Source organism: Lissotriton helveticus, chromosome 12, assembly GCF_964261635.1.
Source record: "Lissotriton helveticus chromosome 12, aLisHel1.1, whole genome shotgun sequence".
NCBI classification, from domain to species: Eukaryota; Metazoa; Chordata; class Amphibia; order Caudata; family Salamandridae; genus Lissotriton; species Lissotriton helveticus.
In genome coordinates, this window is record NC_136073.1 from 853849170 (window position 1) to 853870103 (window position 20934).

The 20934-nt window shown below is 46.4% G+C and overlaps 1 protein-coding gene across 2 annotated transcripts in view; it reads right to left on the reverse strand.

Moving 5' to 3' along the window:
- SH3GL1 (SH3 domain containing GRB2 like 1, endophilin A2) overlaps positions 1–20934 on the reverse strand; it is a 112546-nt gene that overhangs the window by 21754 nt on the left and 69858 nt on the right. For both annotated transcript variants that reach the window (XM_078669602.1, XM_078669603.1), the window contains exons 2-8: positions 10636–10704; positions 9996–10068; positions 9078–9221; positions 7953–8086; positions 6345–6503; positions 5434–5537; positions 3810–3934 (exon numbers count right to left, since the gene is read on the reverse strand). In XM_078669602.1, the coding sequence (XP_078525728.1) occupies positions 3810–3934; positions 5434–5537; positions 6345–6503; positions 7953–8086; positions 9078–9221; positions 9996–10068; positions 10636–10704 (808 nt within the window). The remainder of the gene's footprint in view (positions 1–3809; positions 3935–5433; positions 5538–6344; positions 6504–7952; positions 8087–9077; positions 9222–9995; positions 10069–10635; positions 10705–20934) is intronic.

The window sequence follows — 20934 nt, forward strand, 5'->3', positions numbered from 1 at the left end:
TCCTCCCTTTTCCAGCCAAAGTCATCGAGAAGACCGTCAACAAGCAGATGGCCGCCTTCCTCGAGACGAATGGATCCCTCGACCCCTCACAGTCCGGCTTCCGAGCCAATCACAGCACCGAGACCGCCCTCATCGCCGCCACCGATGACATCCGAGCCCTGATGGACAACGGAGAAACAGCGGCCCTCATCCTCCTAGACCTCTCCGCGGCATTCGACACTGTCTGCCACCGCACCCTAGTACAGCGCCTCAGCAACGTCGGAATCCAGGACAAGGCGCTGGAATGGATCATCTCCTTCCTCGACGGAAGAACACAGAGAGTCCGCCTACCACCGTACAAGTCAGAGGCCTCCGAAGTCATCTGCGGCGTCCCTCAAGGATCCTCTCTGAGCCCCACCCTCTTCAACGTCTACATGAGCCCCCTCGCGGCCATCGCACGCCAACACAACCTCAGCATAATCTCCTACGCCGACGACACCCAGCTGATCCTCTCCCTGACCAACGACCCCGCCACCGCCAGAGCCAACCTACACGAAGGGATGAAAGAGGTAGCCGAGTGGATGACGACCAGCCGCCTGAAACTGAACTCGGACAAGACGGAGGTCCTCATCCTGGGCTCTTCACCCTCCGCCTGGGACGACTCCTGGTGGCCTCCCGCCCTGGGCACCGCACCCAAACCGACAGACCATGCACGCAACCTGGGCTTCATCCTGGACTCCTCCCTCTCCATGACCAGGCAAGTCAACAACGTCTCCTCGGCGTGCTTCAACATCCTACGCATGCTACGGAAGATCTTCTGGTGGATCCCCACCGAGACCAGGAAGACCGTCACCCAGGCCCTCGTTACTAGCCGACTGGACTACGGCAACGCCCTCTACGCCGGTACCACCGCCAAGCTCCAGAAGAGACTCCAGCGGATCCAGAACGCCTCAGCCAGACTCATCCTCGACATCCCACGACACAGCCACATCTCCGGACATCTGAGAGACCTTCACTGGCTCCCCGTCAACAAAAGAATCACCTTCCGCCTCCTCACCCACGCACACAAAGCCCTACACGACCAAGGCCCGAGCTACCTCAACAGCCGGATCAACTTCTACGCTCCCAAACGCCACCTCCGTTCAGCCAACCACGCCCTCGCCGCCGTCCCCCGCATCCGAAGAGCAACTACAGGAGGAAGGTCCTTCTCCTACCTGGCCGCCAAGACCTGGAACTCCCTCCCGACCGACCTGCGCCTGACCCAAGACCACCTCTCCTTCAGGAAGAAGCTGAAGACCTGGCTGTTCGAGCAGTAGCGGCACCCCCCCCCCCCCCTCCCCTAAGCGCCTTGAGACCCTACGGGTATGTAGCGCGCTCTATAAGTGTCATTGATTGATTGATTGATTGATTGAGTTTTAGGAGGAGACCCTGTTTTCTGGTACACTGGATTCAAGTTATGGAAGACTCAAGAAAAGCAACAAGTTAGACAGAAGAGCTTCAGATACATGTCAGAAAGTGTGGAAAGAAACTGATGTCCGTGCGCAGGGGTGGCATTTATATGCAGCTCCACTATCAATTCTGGGACAGCAGAGAGCCTGCTCCGAGCCCCACACCACCACATAGTGTATCGAGGGAGGACTACAAGATCTGGCACTTGGGGAATATTCTAAGGTGTGGGCTCTGCAGTTAGAAGTACCATCATAAGGATCTATTAGCATTATTCCTCTATGGATCGAGACATTCTTTTTACATCTTTCTTTAGCTTGCACACCCAGGAATTTGTGATTCACGTTGCAGCCTGTTTAGTACGGGAAGCAAGGACATTTGACCAAGTGACCTTATCCTTGAAGGGCTCAATTTACTTAATTCAAAAGTAAAACGTTACTTTTTATCAGCTTGTCTTACCTTGAAGTAAATTAATATGTCTGCCTTCTCTTATCAAAAGAATGCAAATTGAAGGGTGAGAGAGACCATGAAGCAATAGAAAAAAAATAATCCAAACTGCACAAATCTAAACATTTAAAGGAATTCCTTTTTTTTCTTCCTTGTCCCCTACTTGATGGACAGAACTCCCTGATCCAATAATCACTCTTCCTTCAGTCACTAACTGAATTTAGGTAGCAACCTAAAACATGTTAGTTATTAACTTTTTTGTACATTAAGTTCTGTCATTTTAAAGTCAAGATTAAAACCAAATAAAAGGCTGTTGGCAGCACAATTATATCCTAGAGTTTACTTTTATTTCCTCTACCTTCGTGGTGAAATACTGTATTTTGTTTCCCCAGGGTATGTTGGTTTGTGGTGTACATGGACAATACCAGAGCACACTCTACCTTATTAAAACTGGGCACCAAGTGGAAGTGTGTACTTGATTTTCTGAAATGACTGGCTTTCAAAGAATTACTCAGATTTCAAAAAAATTATCTACACGTCGCTTCGCCTTCCAACCTTGTTACCTAGCGCCATCTTTTGGCAAGATATAGCAGGCCCAGTGCACATAGGCAGGTTTTGTGTGCCATTACCAAAAACAGGACTAACAAACACAAGCTCTTCTGGTTGGCTAACACCTTCACGACAAGGCTAAGCTTTCTGATCTTATGTACATGGTTCGCCTTTGATCCTGTCGTTGTTGAGTACTCATTTGCTGCGATATTTTGTAATTCACACATCTAAACCAGTAGAATAGTAAAAATGATTTGTGGCTTACATACCCTCTGAGGCATATTACAGTTGGGAATTATTTCAGGAAAACAAAGTAAATTAACTAGTTCATTAAACGGAATGGCAGTCGTTGGTTAAACATGATTCTGCTACCTAATAAGATATGGACCCTGACCGTGAATGGGCTGATGATCAAAGAACAGGCACAAATTAGTCAACTAAAAGAGAATGATAGACACAGGCATGATTCAATAAAGTATAACACCTATCAACATAGCCACGGTGACTTTAGACCAGGAGTCTTCAACAGGGTGTGTAAAGGACATCTCTAGGGCAGAATTGCTCTTTTGGCCAAATCACCTCTGATTCTAAGCTTGTCAATAATGCTTTGATTGACTCCGGCAGGACAGGCTCCACTCTGCAGTGACCCACTCTACGTGTCAGTTTGCACAAAGGGAAAGGCCCAAAATACTTGAAGCTGTGGGTGGCTTTGGGCACTCATTGTAGTGAAGCGAGAAATTGCAAGACGTTGGGGTGCTAAAGAGGTGCCTAGATGATCTGTGCCTAGATAGACACAACCAAAGAACAAACCTAAGGACGGCCCTACCGGCAAATGTAGTGTGTGGGGGAAATGTACTGATGTTTTGTTGAATTCTGCAAACGGATTGATTTGTGTGGGAAGATGGAAGTTGAGGGTCAGTGGTGCCAAACTTATTTTTACTGTTTGTTTATAAATCTTAATAATACATATTGGTAAACAGATTGCACAAAGACTAACACTTATGTTAGAGTGAGTATCAAATTAATACCCAAGCTTGTTCCCAAGCACATACTTCTCTACAAACATAAGCCAAAGTGACTTCACAAGGGAGGCATAAGCTACAAACAAAAAGACACTTTTCATCCAATAATTACAAGACTCCCAGCACTGTTAAAAAGTCTCTGAAGAGATGTACAATAACACCCTTTCTGTGTGGGCTCAACGTTTGCCCTGGAGAAAGCCTAAATACTTCCTTACTGTTAAGAGAAAATGAAGTCGCCTGCTCCTGGACACTGCTATTGACAATCTCAGAGCATGTTCTTCAAGCCAAGGCACATACATTACAAAGACCAACCGCTTCTCCTGGAAAAGTATAGGTTCACAAGAAACAGAAGTGAGACTCCGCTACCTGGGACTTTGCTGGGCGCGTTGCAGGAGAATCCCCCGTTGGACTGGTCCACATCCCCAAAGTCGTAGGTTTCTCTGGGCTTTGGCTTGTACTCTCGCTTAGGTCGGGACTGTGCTTCCCTCATCCTAGAAAAGAACAAAATACTCATTAAAACAGAAAAAATAGAAATAATTCGTACAGTCTGATCATACCAGTCTATGCTCCTACACAAAATGGCCAAGACAGTATTTTGTGAACAATATACCGAGGTAGGCGGGTAAGAAAGAAAGTGGGTCTGTTTTTTTTTATACCGGAGTTATACGCAAACTGCTGAACGAGTAACCCTTCTGCTCGCTCGTCCTTCTAGTTTCCACTCCAAATTACCTTTGCTTTCACTTTTCCACTCAGCCAGCTATTCCAAACCTCTAAGGATCTCCCGGGTGCCAAGTTTACAGAAAAATATGAGTTTTTCAATTTCCTGGCAGGAGCTGCACTTCTGACACACACACGCACTCCCAGGTCCAACTTTGTAATGCTCAAAGAATGCGAAGCAATTTTTCATTTCGCCCCTCCTCCCTTCAAACAGACTTAAACAGCACCTCCTCATATTCTACTCATTGTGTTTCATGGTCCAGGCCCATGGTATTTCATCCCCTCCCCTACTAAAAACACAATCTGCATTGGAAACCTGGTATACACATCTGGTTTCAGCTACCAGTTCAACACTGATGATTAACAATGCTACCATTCCACCCAAACAACGTCTGTGCTTGACATCAGACTTCCTCCAAAATCTTCTCATAAATAACAAATCGCCTCGATTTGGTAAATTTGGAAATAACCATTTACTTCCATCTGTCTGGTCCTTGATTTCCAGCGTAGATGAAAATGATTAATGACATTTTTTCACAGGCTGATTATTTTCTTTGACAATAATTGCAGATGATTAATCAATGGTCTGTATTTTTATTATGGTTTTCCAATCATTTCTGTATTTTTGACAGTTTAGAGTTTAATGTAGTTATTTTCTTATTTAATTTACGAGTTAAGTATGAAGCAGTATCCCTCCTTTCCCTTAATGTTTACCTCGGTTAGGTTTCAGCTACTCAGAGCTTTAGCTGTCTGCTGGCCAGACCTATTGCTTCCAATACATTACATACACATTGAGTGGGTTCTGGGTCAGCCCTTCATTCAGAATCGGGTGGCTTGGTTATCCATCTCAGTTCCCAGCTCCTGATACAATGGTGATTCTTGTGCTTGTTCTGACTAAGACCCTTTCGGTCTCTCACTGTTCTCATTGGATGAGCCATGTCCAGTCAAGACTTGCCTGAGTTGACTCTCTCCTTGTCTACGGAGTGTATGTGTTTACCTTCTCTCTACCCCTGTTTTCACCTCCTCTCCAGACCATAGGTGCACTCCTTCACCAGCGTATCGTCCCAGAACCCCATGCCGATCATTTGGTTTATTTTCATTTTAAAACGTACTCACTATTTTCTTTTAAGAAGACTTTCTTTCGGCTCTGCTCCCTTCTTGTCAATTGATTTTTTGTAAAATGACCAAATATACATGAAATTGTGTTTAGGTTCAAAGGTGTGTATTTTATGAAGAGACTCCGCTTAGTCTGAGCCAACAAGCCTGCTCTCACCTGTCTTTCAGTTTATCCGCAAGTTCATCCAGGATTTGCACGGCTTGCCTGTGATAGTCTAACTGCGCATCCACCAGGGCTGACAGCTGGCTCACCTGTTCTATCTGTAAGAAGGCATGAGATTATGATACGTCACAAAAGCAACAGCAGTGTAGCTTACAACCTGCACTTCAGCACTGTCTCCTTCACACCTTGCATCGACCAACATACTTAAGTTATAGTCCCACCTATCAGTCTTCAAAGCGCGCAAAGGAGATATGCCATCGCATTAACCTATATTAATATGCACATTTTTGACCAACAATGTCAGATCTCCTCGCCGACAACTCTACCGCTTGCTAAACTTCGCAGTGAAACTAACTCCTTGCTTCACAATCTCTCCAGGCATAAACTGCAGATGACCCGGTCACTTCTCACGCAATGTTATACTTCACACATAACCTCATAATATATCACCTCACGTCTCCAAATCTTTGTCTCAGCAAACCTCACACAACAGACCTGCCAATTGACTCATTACACAAAATTAACGCCTTCCACAACTTCTAAAATTCTGTTTCCCTTCTGATCAAACCGCTTCCCTCGAACACATCTAATTTCTTAGTCACTCCCTTAATAGCTCTTTATAATTAGAAACATTATTCCAACGCATGTGAGGTAGAAAGGACTGTCAACAGCAACCCTTTGAGTATGCACATCTGTTGTTCGTTGGACAGTTTCCTGCTCCATTGTTGATCAACACTTGCCACGAGGCTGTGTGCTCATTAAACCTCAGCTTTACTGCAGCAAAGCTACCCACATGGATCTTTTAGCATATATTGCTCCTCCAAAGGTAATGGCTACACATCATACCCCCAAACTGTGGGCGTATTCCCTATCACAGTTGTGGCTCCTGTCTACTGCTCCCTTACATCAGTTTCCAGCAGGTTGTGCATGCTGGTCTCTGCCACTTCTTTGGATTCTTCAAACTTTTCCAGGGCCTGTCGGAGCTCCTCCTCCGGTATCTTCCCTTGCCGCTTCTTTTTGTAATCAAAGTCCAAGCGCCGACCCTCCAGCTTCTTCAGATGGTGCTGTGTAAAGATAGTCAAGATTCACAATACGCAATTAACATTCACACATCTGTATAGGAAGTCATAGAGCAGCTGTGAAAAGATAGTCTGTCTTCGCCACGGGGAAGCACATTGTGGACACTCACTGAACAACTAACTGTAGACCACAGCCCCTCGTGTAGCATCTGCCGCTAGCCATCTGACACTCTGTGCCTATGGCGACAGAATAACTGACAATGACCACAGACTATGATACAGCAGATGTTTGTAGACAATGCAAATAACAAGTCAGTTGACAAATGATACAGGTAAGGGGAAACCGGCTTCCAATATCCCAAGGGCAGGAGAAACCACTACGACTCAATCCACACCAGCAAAATGTTTTCTTGACATATAACCTAGCAACAGTGGAGCCACAATATTGCCTTGTACCAGAATCCCTACAGCCTAGGGGCCCTTGGCTGACTGGAAGATTTTGAGGCCCAAGGAAGCTCACCACTTTCAGGGCCCTGTCATTATCTTGGTAAGGATGTCCAGCTCTATCCTAGTCTGTGACCTAGCTTGCGAGATGCACCTGCAGCCTATGTTCTAGTTTTGAGGACTTCCGGCACTCCAAAGCCTCTATCCTTGTCCCCATGTCCTGCACGGCATGCATCATAGGTCTGAAGATGTCCAGCACTGTCTGTATCCTATTTCCAAGATGTGTTCCACTGGGATAGCCTGAATCCTATCTTACCACGGTCTCTCAGAGACATTTAAATATATATACACACACACATTCAGGATCCCGTATGACTTCAACACAATTAAAGAAAAACAATAGAGAGATAACATATTTGTGGTCCTTTTATAAAATTTTGTAAGGTAAACTGCTAACAAGGGAATCCCTTGAACATAAATAGTAGAGAGTTTTTTAAATTAATTCAGATGTCTAATTAGTGACAAAAAATAAATAAAACTCAGTAAGTAGTAACAAGCTTTAAGAAAGAGTTAAACCAAAGAAAATCCTAAATCATACACGCTGGCCGAATACAGAGATTAAATCATAAAAACATATATACACAAAGATAAGTCCTTAGAAAGATGTAGAAATCTGCACAGCGGGGCAGTTTAGAGATCTAACCTGCTAGTAAATGGGGATTCTTTCTTCTCCAGCCACTGCAAGTTTGAAATAAATAATGCCCCATCTCAACTGGAACCCAACACGAGTAATCTTAACAGCAACTGTGCTAGGTATTTCACGGTCTTCACAAGTACTTAATATAACTACTTGTGCGTCCATCCAAACACTGCCAACCTATTGCCAATCAGCAGCAAAATCCATGAAGCAAGTACCCAGCCCCAGGTCACCTATCCCACCTACTTCTGGTACACAAGGTGCACTTACGAGGCTACCACTACTGCAAGGCAACCCGCGGCAGACTTCAGAGTACAGGCAGAATGTTGCAATGAGAAGCCTTGCTGAGTTACCTGTATCTCTTTAAGATCTTTGTCACACAGGTTCTGCAGTGGATCAATAAAGTTCTGCTTGACTTCAATATCCAACGAATCCTTTACTTCTGCCAATCTCTTCATTGACTCCCCAGCATCCAAAAGCGCATCGCCTGGGGGAGGGGGGAATAAAGGGAAATGACGTAATAGGAAAGAAAATGCAGCTTTACATGTGGAGTTTGTTAACAGTGGGGGGAGTGTAGCCCAGAATACAGAAGTACCTCAGAATTAGGAGTCCCTTAGGTTCTTCAGGTCAGGAATGACAGTGGGTGTGGCCAGGTAGGTAGCATATTTCTAGTTTGACTCACGTGCCACCAGAGGTAGAACCGTGAATCATGCCCTTTCTACTTCACAGGGTGGATCTGTTCCATATTTATAGAAGGCGCTGTGCTAAGGCCAAGTCACATGCCAGTGGCGTGTGAGGAGAATTTGGAGCCCTGCTCCCCATTAAAGGCGGGTCCGTTATTAGGTAAAGGTAGGATTTTAGTAAGAAAGGCTGCACAGCTTGGATCAGTATCACTATCCACAGATCAAAAATACAAATGCATCTCTGCCAACTTCAGCAAGAGTCAAAAGAATTAACAGAGAATGAAGCCTCATCTCTTCTCAAGAACAGTTTATTTCTGGGGAAAGTTTCTGGTAAAGAGCGAGGTAGTGTGTAGAAGTAAATCTTGCACTGTCCTGAATAATATCAACCCAAACGTAAAAAGAAAGAACAAAGATGCCCCAAAGTGGGAATTACAAGAATGATCGGTTAAATGGATGGGAAGGACATTGAAAAAGGGCATTAGGGGTACATTGTCCTGGTTTCTGAAAAATCCATTCAAATTGGATATGTTAAAGCTGGAATATCCGGAAGAGGAGCTCTCTAGACACCCTCACCCTGTCTGGAAGTCTGATCTGGATGAGTAGGAAATCTTCTGCATTCGTAATCTTGTATCAAAAAGGATAGAGGGCGAGACTGAACATAGGCTTGTGTGCAAAGGATGCAAGGTGAGGATGGTGGTGGTGGTAGTAGGATCTAGGGGTACCAGTATCACAACAAACTTCCTCAAAGATGTGCCACATTCTGACCAAACACGACAAGGAACGGAAGGTACTCACCAAACTTGGAGTCATCTCCCAGCTCCTTCCCAAAGCGAAACATGCTCTCTCCCAGGAGCCCCTCGGGCTGAGGATAGCCAGGGTTCTTCACTTGCCCTCGTATCTTGGAGACCGTGTTTAGCATGGAGAGCTTAGCCCTGGATGCTACCAAAAAAAGAGGCACATTCAGGATGTGAGATGCTACATAATCCTGCAGGAAAGAGTACTGGTGAGAGAGAGCTAAATAGAAGGGAAAAGTAGGAGTGAAAAGGAGTCAGAAAGAGGGAGTGACAGACAGAGTACAGGTGAGAGAGAGCTGAGAAGAAGGGAAACGTAGGAGTGAAAAGGAGTCAGAAAGAGGGAGTGAACGAGAAAATCGGAAATAGGTAGGGTATATGGACCCAACAGTGAGAAACAAAGAATGTTTCAGACAAAGTGGAAGGGAGATAAATACAGTGGAAAGCAAAACTAGAAAGGCAGGAATCCATTTCCAGACTTCTGTGCCTCCATTCAGTTTAGTGAAATGCATAAGCTGTAGGAGGCAGAGGGAAGACTCTGCCCCAAACCTCCCCCAGCCGTCGGACAGTATTAGCACTCAGTTTAGAAAATGGGTGTACCCCAACAACCTGCTCCCCTTACAGATTTGGCTGGTGCTTGGCTACAGCAGTAGAAAAAAAATCACAATATAATCAAATTCACCCCACAGAGGACTTTGACCACTCAGATATACTCTAATCCCCTCAAAGAATTTCCCAATACCCAAAAACACAAATCTATGCAATTAATCCCAAATTCAAAGGACTCAGCTGTATGGGGACACACCTTTCCCCCTCCGTGCGAGAATGAACTTTAGGCCCCAACTTGGAGAATTCTCGACTTAAAGGCACCCCAGGGCCACTCCCCACCAAAGATACACCAGAACGTGTAAGAAGCATTTACCTGGGTTTGGCTGGAGATACTCGATGGTTTTTATTAGTACTTCCGACACTGCTTTGCTGGTCAGGTCCACTTTCTACAACAGAGGGTAACAGATTCTTATTTTTATCAAGAACATGCTTATAACCGTATGTTAAATATGTATACCCTAGAATAGTGAAACACAGAATGAAAGCAACCATTTCCGTTATGAAATTCCCAAAACGTGGCCCATTCAACAGGTGTTACGGATGCGCTTCGTAAATCTTGTTTGTGTATGTTAAACATGCACATTACTAAACTAGATGTTCTGCAGGATTACAGGCACTGCGAGCCGAACATGAAGTAGGTTTAAATCAGATCTACGTATGGGGATAGTGAATATAACCTACAGACATGTGCTTCAAAGTGTTCCTGAAACAGGTGCACAACAGTCTATTTTTGCATCTATGTGGACCCAAGCGATGTTTAGTCTATATACAGCTTCTAAGGCTACTACCATGAGGGGCCCCTTGTACAATGTTCATGGCTCCAGAGCCAGGGAACGATGGGGCAGCACGCGCGCTCCTGCACTTGTCTCACTAGACAGGTATCAAGACAGCTTCTTGAAGAACGAACCCCAAGAAGGGGGCATAGTCCCAGTACTGGCGACTGGTATCTTTACCTTCTCCATTTCTTTGAAGTCATCGTCCAGCTTGGTCCCTTCGGCTCCTCCAACCTTTTCACTGACGAGCTGTAGAGAGCAGAAATAGGAGGGTGAAGCCATTGTCTGATCCTGTGTTCTATGCTTCACCTACTCAAGCCCTATTGATTCTCTACCCAAGCAGATTGAACAGTTTACGAAACAGACCAAAGAGCAGCTTAACCTTCAAGCAGTACTCCGAACGGCGTCACTACGTTTTTTATGCTTCGCATCTTTTTTGAAAAGCAAACATCAACAGCGTAAGCAAGGGGAGTTGGCGTAGTGCCACTACGCAGAGTTCCACGGAGTTATGAGAAAAATCCGTGGAACAGGAACCCACGTCCGGCGGCCAGCCGAGGGTCCGTGTGCCTGGGACGGTGGTCCCTTGTGCCCGGGCAGGTTCCCAGATCCCCCGGCCTGGTGTATCTGTCTGCCCAGAGGCTCAGTTTATACAGGCTAATCAAGTCAAAAGTCAAAACACTTGAAAACAGTGACCGGGTAAGAAGAAGATTTATTTCAAACAATGGGTTGTGGGATCTACGCAACAAAACCATGTGTCCTCAACATATCTCATTTTATGGCTCTGTAATCTCAGACGCAACTTTATTTTGCAATGTAAAAGCGCTGCACTTCTAAAACATGTCAATTCGTTTTCATTGTGTGAAATATGGCACAAAATGTGTCTCTGGTTTAGTGATGGTCGATGTATGATTTTTCACGTACTAGAGTTTGACCCAGCTGCAACAAGCTAAATTGTGATTTCTCAAACATTGCAGCTAAGAGAAACATCCTATCCTACTCAGAATTCTAGATCAGTCATGAAGCTGCGTAGACACTGTGCATGCTTGGCCTGGGTAATCTACTTGACGGATAATTCCAATCCTTCGGCTGGTGGGGAGAATACAATTACAACCAACGCTCCTTTTAAAGTGAAGAGAGGCCAGGGCTTTCCACGGAAGAAACCACATGTGACCTTAGCTCATTTGCACAACGTCCAATAACACCATCTTCAAATCGAACATCACATGGAACAAACACAGATCTGGAGTTACAATTACATTCTAACATACATTCTTGCCTTTCTTCCATCAAGGCTTATTCCACAGCCTTGAGCACATAATTAGCAGAGCTGGCTTCCATCTCAATGCAGCTCACCTGAAGGAGTGGCAATTGGCTGTAGGGAACGTGCCAACCCAAAAAAAAAACAATACAATTGCCACTGGTGCCAGTGTATCTTTAGTCGTCACTGCTATAACTCACACATGCACCTCTTCCATTATCCCTGTGATATGCATTCCTATGAGCACAATCACACATGCTAAATTCCTAGAAAAGCCGTTGGGTAGGAGTACAGTCATTCATAAGCAGAACTGAAATCCACTTTGCCTCTAAGCAAGAAGGGTCTTTCCATGTATTCTAGATCTACTCGAATACTGATCGAAGTGCCTGTGCATAAGTAACATAATGAACTGCTCAGCATTGAATTCTTGGAGATGGGCTCCTTCCAAGATCTTGAGTTTACATCTAGAGGAGGGAACCGATGGACGATCCATGACTATGCACTCAAATGTTAGCAATACTGATCTGCTTCAACGATGCATCCCCATATCAAATCAAGGAACACACGGAAGAAGGATCCTGCACACAGGCAGCCATCGACCAGCCACACACACTGGTTTTAAGCCACCCTTGGGCATGAAGAGAACATACGAGGAAGGAAGAAGGACGCGTGTTCCAATACAGTTTGCCTCTTTCCTTGTCTACCTTAATAGAAATGTACAAATGTGCCACGTGTTTTCATGGAATGTCTGACCACATCCTAATCATCACAGTGCCAGGTGGTGCTAGCTGTGAATGCTTTCCACCCAGAGTGAGTCACTGCTCCTTGTCATAATTACAATCATTAATCTCATAGCTAAAAGGCTCACAGGGAGGTGTGTGCTTCAGGAGCACCTCCGCTCCTGCTCCTTAGTATTTATACTGGTCTGGTCCCCTCTTACATTCCCTGTCATCTATACATGGCCCTCCATCTCACAAGAGGTCTTGCTTCTCCATTTTCTCCATTCAACGGGTGGTAATGTTGGAAAAGACACAGTGAATCATCCTAACCCATCTTTCCAGTTAGACCAACCTCGCTGACAATTCTACAGAGCTCCTCTTTTACATCTCGACAGCCCTGTACTCCAATGTAGATGGACACTGAAGGATGACACAGAGAGGACCAAATTATCAGGCACTGTGGACAAGTTAAGCACCATAAGAAATACAACAGCGCATTGTATAATCTAGTTACTTGACCTGGTAAGGGACACTGATGCAAAAGTGGTCCCAGCCATATACAATAATACAGACTAGAGAGGATTTGTAAGACAAAAAAAATTACACATTGAGCACATCCTATTTAAAATGCTCCTTGCGCAGATATGCCTTAGCTACAAACGCATGAAGACAGATCAACAGTGTCTTTCTTTCTTCCCAGAGCTGAGTTGGTGTAAAACATATTCAACATTGTACTAAGCCGAAATCATGCCTACACGTATACTCTCCTTATAACAAAAGTGGTTGTTTGCAAGTGGTACAATAGTTTAAACACTGCTTCAGATTCCGGTGTTCTCAAGCCATGGTCTCTGGTCGCACCTCTTACCATTAACAGTATTTTATAATACACAAGCTGGATGGACGGATCGCACCGACAGGTATGTTAACATCCAAACTATTACGCCTTAAAAACAGATGTTTGGGATTCTAAACAACGCTTGAGTGTCCCCTTGAAATAATAAGCAAAGTGGGGACTGGGGAACAGAATAAAAAACAAGCATTTACAATGCAATGGTCTCGGCATCATTAAAGGTAGAGCTATTGGCATTGCTCATGAAATTTCTTTTTTTTCTTTAAATCATAAATAAATGGCATTGTCATTTACATTGCCAATACACAGCACTCAACAGCACACACCACTCTGCACCTGCACTCACTACTCTGCACATGCACTCACTACTCTGCACATGCACTCACTACTCTGCACATGCACTCACTACTTGCAGAAGGTGGAAGGGCAAATTTCTGCACATTCCGTGGGCGGAACGGAAATGTCCGCCCACCCCTAGTGAAGAGGACGCTGCCCACACAACCAAACTGACTTCCGCCAGGTCATTGTTCCAGGTCAGGTGTCTGAACCGAATCTGGTTGGAAGCCTGGAAACCAACAAGGGTAAAACTACTGTGGGGTCTTTGAGATGCAAACACAACAATGATGGACAGAATGTGGATCAATGTCACACATTCACCCCAGTCCAAAGATCTGGGCCCAAATCCATCGTTTTTCCACTCCACACCACCCTGGGTTAGACAATGGCGATATGCAAATCAGCGCTGACCCTGTGCCCCATGGGAACAGTCCAGTCCGAACTACAAAAGCCATGTCCTTCCCAGAACGGAAACAAGCATCCGAGGACCGGCCCGGTTTCGAGGTAACACCTCTCATCAGCCCGGCTAGCTTGATTCCAGTGGTGTGGAGTGCCTGGGACTCACGTCTGAGCATCCCCAGTACACTTAGAGCGGTACCTGCAAACACAACAATGATGGACAGAATGTGGATCAATGTCACACATTCACCCCAGTCCAAAGATCTGGGCCCAAATCCATCGTTTTTCCACTCCACACCACCCTTTGAGATGCAACCTCAGGGAGCCGCTCTGAGGGCAGAGAGCAAACAGAACTATAATGCAGGAAGCACCAGTGTGCTGGGTCTGGTGGCATTGTAGACTAATGTGTTCACTGTAAGTGGTCTGTGCTTGGCCTAATGGTTACAGGTTCTAATCCTGGCAGGTCCACTTAGCCTTTTATCCTTCTGAGGTCGATAAAAGAGTACCATTGAGTTGGGTAACAAACATCTGTTACTCAGCACCAAGATACCCTTCTGTGTGAACGTGCACTTTGCAAATAAACATCCTATGTTATGGTAATGTGTCCTCAGAGCGCTCCAGTTATGTCACGCATGTATTTACATTTACATCTCAGACACACTGTGGGCAAGTGAACATGTGTTAGATGAAGTAGCTCTTCCGTAAAGCAGGAAGCCTCTGGGCAACACCTAACGGTGGCACTAAACTGCTCCAAAAGCCCCTTCTAAAGTTCTGTCACAAGTCCTCAAGAAAGGGATATAATGCAGGCTCCTGAACCACCTGTGACGTAGGGGGGCCCACACCCTTCAGTGAGCGCCATTCAGCCTAAAACACATGAGTGTATGCTGGATTTGTGAGTCTTAAACGTCCCTTGCCACATTCTGCAGGGGGGCTTCATCAGTATGAGTTAGACCACTGGCTCAAGGAGTCGATGCCTATTGCGCCCGGAGTGTTGAAAGCCCTCACTGGTCCTGTCAGTTATGGAAATGGCCACCTTTCTCCCAAGATTACAGGTAGATTTGTGGCCCTGCAGTGGGCTGTACTGCCGAAAATGGACACCAACTACATCCTGATACAAGTATATCGAGGACAGATTAACACCAATATTAAGCCAGCATTTATTATTCGGCTGAATTTGCAATTTTTCCAGGAAGCCATTGATAAGAAAATGAATTACTCTTGATTGACACCGGTCAGTTTCAGTGGAAAGCCACCATGCACTTTATCTAAAGTTTACATGCTCTAGTTTACACACTGTTGTCGAGCCAAGAAACTTTGCACTAAAGAGGCCCTATTCACTTTGAAAAATGACTGATTTTTATTGCTGAGATACGGTGTCTTGAAAATTGATAATTGACAACGTATTATTTATGTGTTTTACCTCGGATAGCTGCTCATTGTTGGTTTTATGTCTTTCACTCGTTTTTTTTAATTACTTCGCATCTTTGTGTGTAGATGTGACTTATGGTTTATCTAACAATCGAATAAAGTTTATGAGCTGAATAAAAAACTAAACTAACAGCTCCACCAACCAACAGCATTGTCACTGCCTGAGATGAAGGTTGTAACCAATCAGTGGTGTAGGTGCATATACCCTCTACAGACCCAAAAACCATGACGAGGACTCAAGAAAAACACATGGGAAGCCTGTCTTAGTGGTCTCGAGGTGAAATTTCACTCTGCAGGAAAAACACTAAGCAGGACTGCAGTGAGGCAGACACCCCCCCCCTCGGGCAGAGACACAGACCCCCCCCTCGAGCAGAGTGACAGACCACCCCCCCCCCCCCTCGGACAGAGAGACAGACCCCCCCCCCGGACAGAGAGACAGACGCCCCCCGGACAGAGAGACAGACGCCCCCCCCCTCCCGATCGTGGAATAGAAGTCATCCCGGCCGCAGCTGCTGTTAATGCCCGCTCCAAGCATTATCAGAGCCAGTACTCCTGGGTTATTGTATGTGTAACGTTACTTGTATTATATATCTAGATGCAATAACAGAAAGCAGCAAAATACCAGTCGGCGGCACAGTATGCCAAGCACAGGTTTATAGTTTGAGTGCCTTTAAGCCACGCCCTTAATTACGTCGGCCACGCCTCTTTGAGAGACACCCGCTTTTCTTCGACTTTAAGTCCTGACCTTGTGGCTTTACCGCATATTTTGTGGGAAGCCACGACATCCCACAACACATGTCTCACGCTGTGCCCACCTAATTCTAAGGACAAGTCCTGATGGGTGCAGCTGGAAGGAAAGTTGCGTTTAGGCGTCACTCCAAATAAGAGCTAGGGTGAAATGCATGAATGGGGCAATCCCGCCAACAGGGCTCTCTGAAAGCGCGCCCAGCGAAGCTGGATTTTCACAGGATGTCACATTTCCAGGACGGAAGATCCTTTTTGCAGGGAGGGGGGAAAACTGAACGTCCGAGAAACTCCAGCCTCAGTTCTTGGAAAGCTGGCAGTGAGCACGGGGCCGACGGTACCGGGCTGCACCGGAGGAGTCCCTGGATTGAACCCCGAGAACAGAAGTCTGCATGTAGCCGGTGATTTCATGCAGAGCGCGGCTGCGAGAGAAGGGGTTTGAAGAGACCCCCGGGGCAGCCGACAATTCAGGCACTTTAATGCGAAGTTTGAAGGAGTTTAACGACGGCTAGTAAAGTGCCAGCGGGCAAGAGCCTGGCAGCTCGCGTAGCTTAGCACGGCGCGGACCTGAACGGCGGCGGGTGGGGGGGGGGGTTGGGTGCACGAGGAGCGCTCTGCGCGTCCCTCGACCTAAAAACACGAGTGCAATCAGGGGGAAGAAGGCAAGAGGACAGTGAGGAACAGCTCACCTTCACTGCGAAGGAAACAAAATGGCGGCCTCAAGCTTCTGAAATTTTTCCGATTGGGGGCGTGTTTTGCTGTTTTGAGTGACAGGCAACGTCACTGTCTAAAGAACAGCAAAACTTACGCCACCAAACCTGAAAAAGACGGAGCTTCTTTGGAGGGACGGCTCTCTCCTCCAATGGCTGGCCTCCATTTAGGAAGCCAGCCAATGGTGGAGAGACAGGGCAGGGAGGCGGGTTCTGAAGCCCTACTAAGTAACATTAATTCTCCGGACCGGAAGCTGCTTCGCAGCTTATAGGTCCCGAGACCTAACAAGTGAGCGGCAAGGCGCCAACACGACATAGCGGCTTTGAGATGCAAGAAGGTTCTCTGCCCCTCATTACGAGTCGCCAGAGAAATAGGACAGCCCCTCACCTCCGGAGTTACAGATGCCAGAAGAGGGGTAGCAAAAATCCAGCACTGTACCTGTGGACCTCTTGAGTCCACCTAGAAATGAGGAGGTAGCCAAAGAAAATAGTAATTCCAGGTCAGATTCCTTGGGTAATTCCTCATTTCTGTCCAGTCTTTCAGCGGGAGATGCGGTTGCTAGCAACAAACTAAACAGATCGGAATGGATTTTCAGGCAAGTAAACAAGTCTGTGCTGTTCCCGCCTATCTAAAACTTCTGATAGGTGCAGTTGACTGTTTGCGTCGGAACTAATAGTTTCTTACCTGTAGGTGTAGTTTTGCAGCTTGAAGATCTTTCTGGATTCACTATGCTGTGCATTATTCCACGGTCTAGTGGTTGGGTCCGGAATCGTAGTCTTTTCTTTTTTCTTTTTTTTCATAGCCCAGGTGGGCGTCGACGTCCCACCTTTTGGTGTACTTCCTGTGACGTCGACACGCTTCCTGCGGAAGCTCCCACCTTTGGGCACCATCTTCTGATTCTTTTTTCTTGTTTTTGTGTTCTGTTTTGAATCCTCTGGCCATGTTCTCGATTCCTTTATTCAGTAAGTGATTTTCCCGCTTTGTCCTTTTAAGGTGTCTCCTTCCATATTGACCTTGTATTACCACCTTGTTCTCCTGCCTCATCTTTCTGGCGGAGGTGGATGGGTTTGCTAGTGAATCCAGAAAGATCTTCAAGCTGCAAAACTACACCGACAGGTAAGAAACTATTCGTTTTGCAGCGTGAATCTTTCTGGATTTACTATGCTGTGCATAGACTTTGTAGCGGTTTGTTATGTTTGTGGCGGCTGGGTGGAAGATGAGCGTTGGTTGTTGTATATATGTTGAAGCACCTTCTGTCCTACTTGTGCTTCCTTGTTCATTTGTATATTCACACAGTAGTGCTTAGTGAACGTGTGCACTGAAGCCCATGTGGCCGCACGGCATATGTCTTGAATGGGTGTGTTGGCCAGGAAGGAGATTGTTGCACCTTTTTTCCTGGTAGAGTGGGCTCGTGCCCCTTCTGCTAGTTCTTGGCCTGCCTGTCTGTGGCAGAATTGTATAGTTTGTGCGGATGTATGACATCACAACGCATGCTTTTACTCCGCGTGCCATTACAACACAGTTTTTACAACGCAAGTCGTTACAACGACTTGCGTTGGGGGGCGCTGGATAGTGGAATAGTTTAATTTTCTATTCCAACTCCTGTCCCCGTGGATAGTAGGGAAGGTGTTGGATAGAAAATCAAACTATTCCCTATCCTCCAGCGCAAGTTGTTGTAATGACTTGCGTTGTAATAGCTGCGTCGTACTGGTAGTGCGGAGTAAAAGTTGCGAAGTAAAGGATGTTCCCCGTTTCTGCGATCCATCGTGCGATGGTTCCCTTTGTTACTGGTCTACCCAGGAAACTGCTTGCGAAGGACACAAAGAACTGCTTTGTTTTACTGTGCTCCTTAGTTCTTCCCATTTAATGCATTACTGCTCTTCTAGCGTCCAGAGTGTGCAGTGCCCTATATGCGCTTGTGGACGGTTTCTGAAAGAAGCTTGGTATTTGTACTGTCTGGTTGATGTGGAACCTTGACACCACCTTTGACGTAAAGTGTGGGTCAGTTCTCATTACCACCCTATCATTGTATATTTGGAAGTAGGGTTCTTGTAGCGTTAGCGCCTGTAGTTCGCTTACCCTGCGCAGCGAGGTGATTGCCACCAGGAAGGCTATTTTCACTGTCAGCATTTGTAGGGAGGCCTTATGAACGGGTTCAAAGGGCGCTTTCATGAGTTCTGTTAGGACTAAATTCAGGTCCCATGCCGGTGGCGGCATCCTCTTCAGTGGTGCGATACTTTTTGCCCCTTCCAGGAATCTCTTTACTATCTGTGATGTAAAGAAGCTCTTCCCTGTTTCTCCTCTTGTGTAGGCTACTATTGCTGCTAGGTGTACTCTTAGCGAGGATGAACTTAGTTTTGCTTTCAGCAGGTGCGGGAGATATCTTAGCACCGTTGATTCCCTTGTCATCTTCTTGTGAAGCTTCTTCTTGCTGCACCATTGTGTGAACCTCTTCCATTTTGCCACATAGCACCTTCGTGTGCTGGGTCTCCTTGCCTCTCGTAGCACCCGCAGGGTGCTCTCATGTAACCTTAGGTGTGCAAACTCTATGTCTTCAGGAGCCATGCTGCTAGGCTGAGGCTCTCTGGCTCTGGGTGAGGTACTTCTCTGTTTTGCATGGAGAGTAAGTTTTTCCTTTTCCCGAACTTGTGGGGTGGTCCCTGTGCCATTTTCATTATCTGTGAGTACCAGGCTTGCCTGGCCCACTGGGGTGCCACCAGGATCAGTGTCATGTTGCTGGTTCTGCACTTGTTGAGTACCCTGTGTATCAGTGGTATCGGGGGAAAAGCGTAGGCAAATGTTTTCGACCAGCTTATCCATAGGGCATTCCCCTGGGATCGCTCCTCTGGTTGCCTGGATGCGAAGTTTCAGCATTTAGCATTCTGGTGTGTTGCAAATAGGTCTATTGTCGGCGTTCCCCGCCTCCTGAATAGCCTTTGCGTTTCCTGTGCATTGAGCTCCCACTCGTGGGATGCTGAAGTCTGTCTGCTTAGCCAGTCCGCTTCCACATTGTCCTTCCCTGGTAGGTGTATGGCTAGCAGGTCTATTTTGAATGGGATGGCCCATCTCCATATTTCCTGCGCTAGGTTGGACAGTGCGACAGATTGTGTTCCTCCCTGTTTGTTCGTGTAGAACATCGTTGTTCTGTTGTCTGTTTGTATCAACACTCTCTGGTTGTACAGTTGTTTCTGGAATGCCTTCAGGGCGAGGAACACGGTCTTCAGTTCCAGGTAGTTGATGTGTCTGACCGCATCTGATGGAGTCCACAGACCCCTCACTTTGAGTTTGTTCATGTGTGCTCCCCATCCCATCTGGGATGCGTCTGTGGTGATGGTCACCGTTTGGGTTGGTGGTGTTAAGGGCTTCCCCCTTGTTATGTACTCCCTGTTCCACCATGTAATCTCCTCCTGCAATGCATGCGTTACAACCACTAGATCTTCCCAACTTCCTGTAGCCTGTGACCATTGCTGTTGCATCCATTCCTGGAATGGTCTCATGTGGAGCCGTATATTGGGGACCAGGTGTATGCAGGACACCATCATCCCCATGATCTTGCTCGCTGTCCTCACTGTCAGAGCTCGCCCCTTCTGGTAGTGGCGTGTCTCCTTCAGCAGGGCAAGTGTTCTCTTGTCGCTGGGGAACACCTTGCTCTGTATGGTGTTGATCTGTGCTCCTAGGAAGATCTTCACCTGCTCTGGTTCCATTGAGGATTTTCCCTAGTGTATGGAGAATCCCAGGTCTGTCAGAGTCTCTGTGACCCACGGTGCGTGTTACTTGCATGCCCTGTGTGAACTTGCTTTTATTAGCCAGTCGTCGAGATATGGGTATACATGAATCCCTTCTCTGTGCAGGTACGCTGCCACGGCTCCAAGACATTTGGTAAACACCCTTGGTGCGGACTTTAGTCAGAAGGCTAGGGCTGTGAACTGGTAGTGTTCTTTGTTGATAGTAAATCTTAGTAGATATTTGTGCTGCCTGTTCATGGGGATGTGCAGGTAGGCATCTTTGAGGCCTATGGTGGACATGAAGTCTCC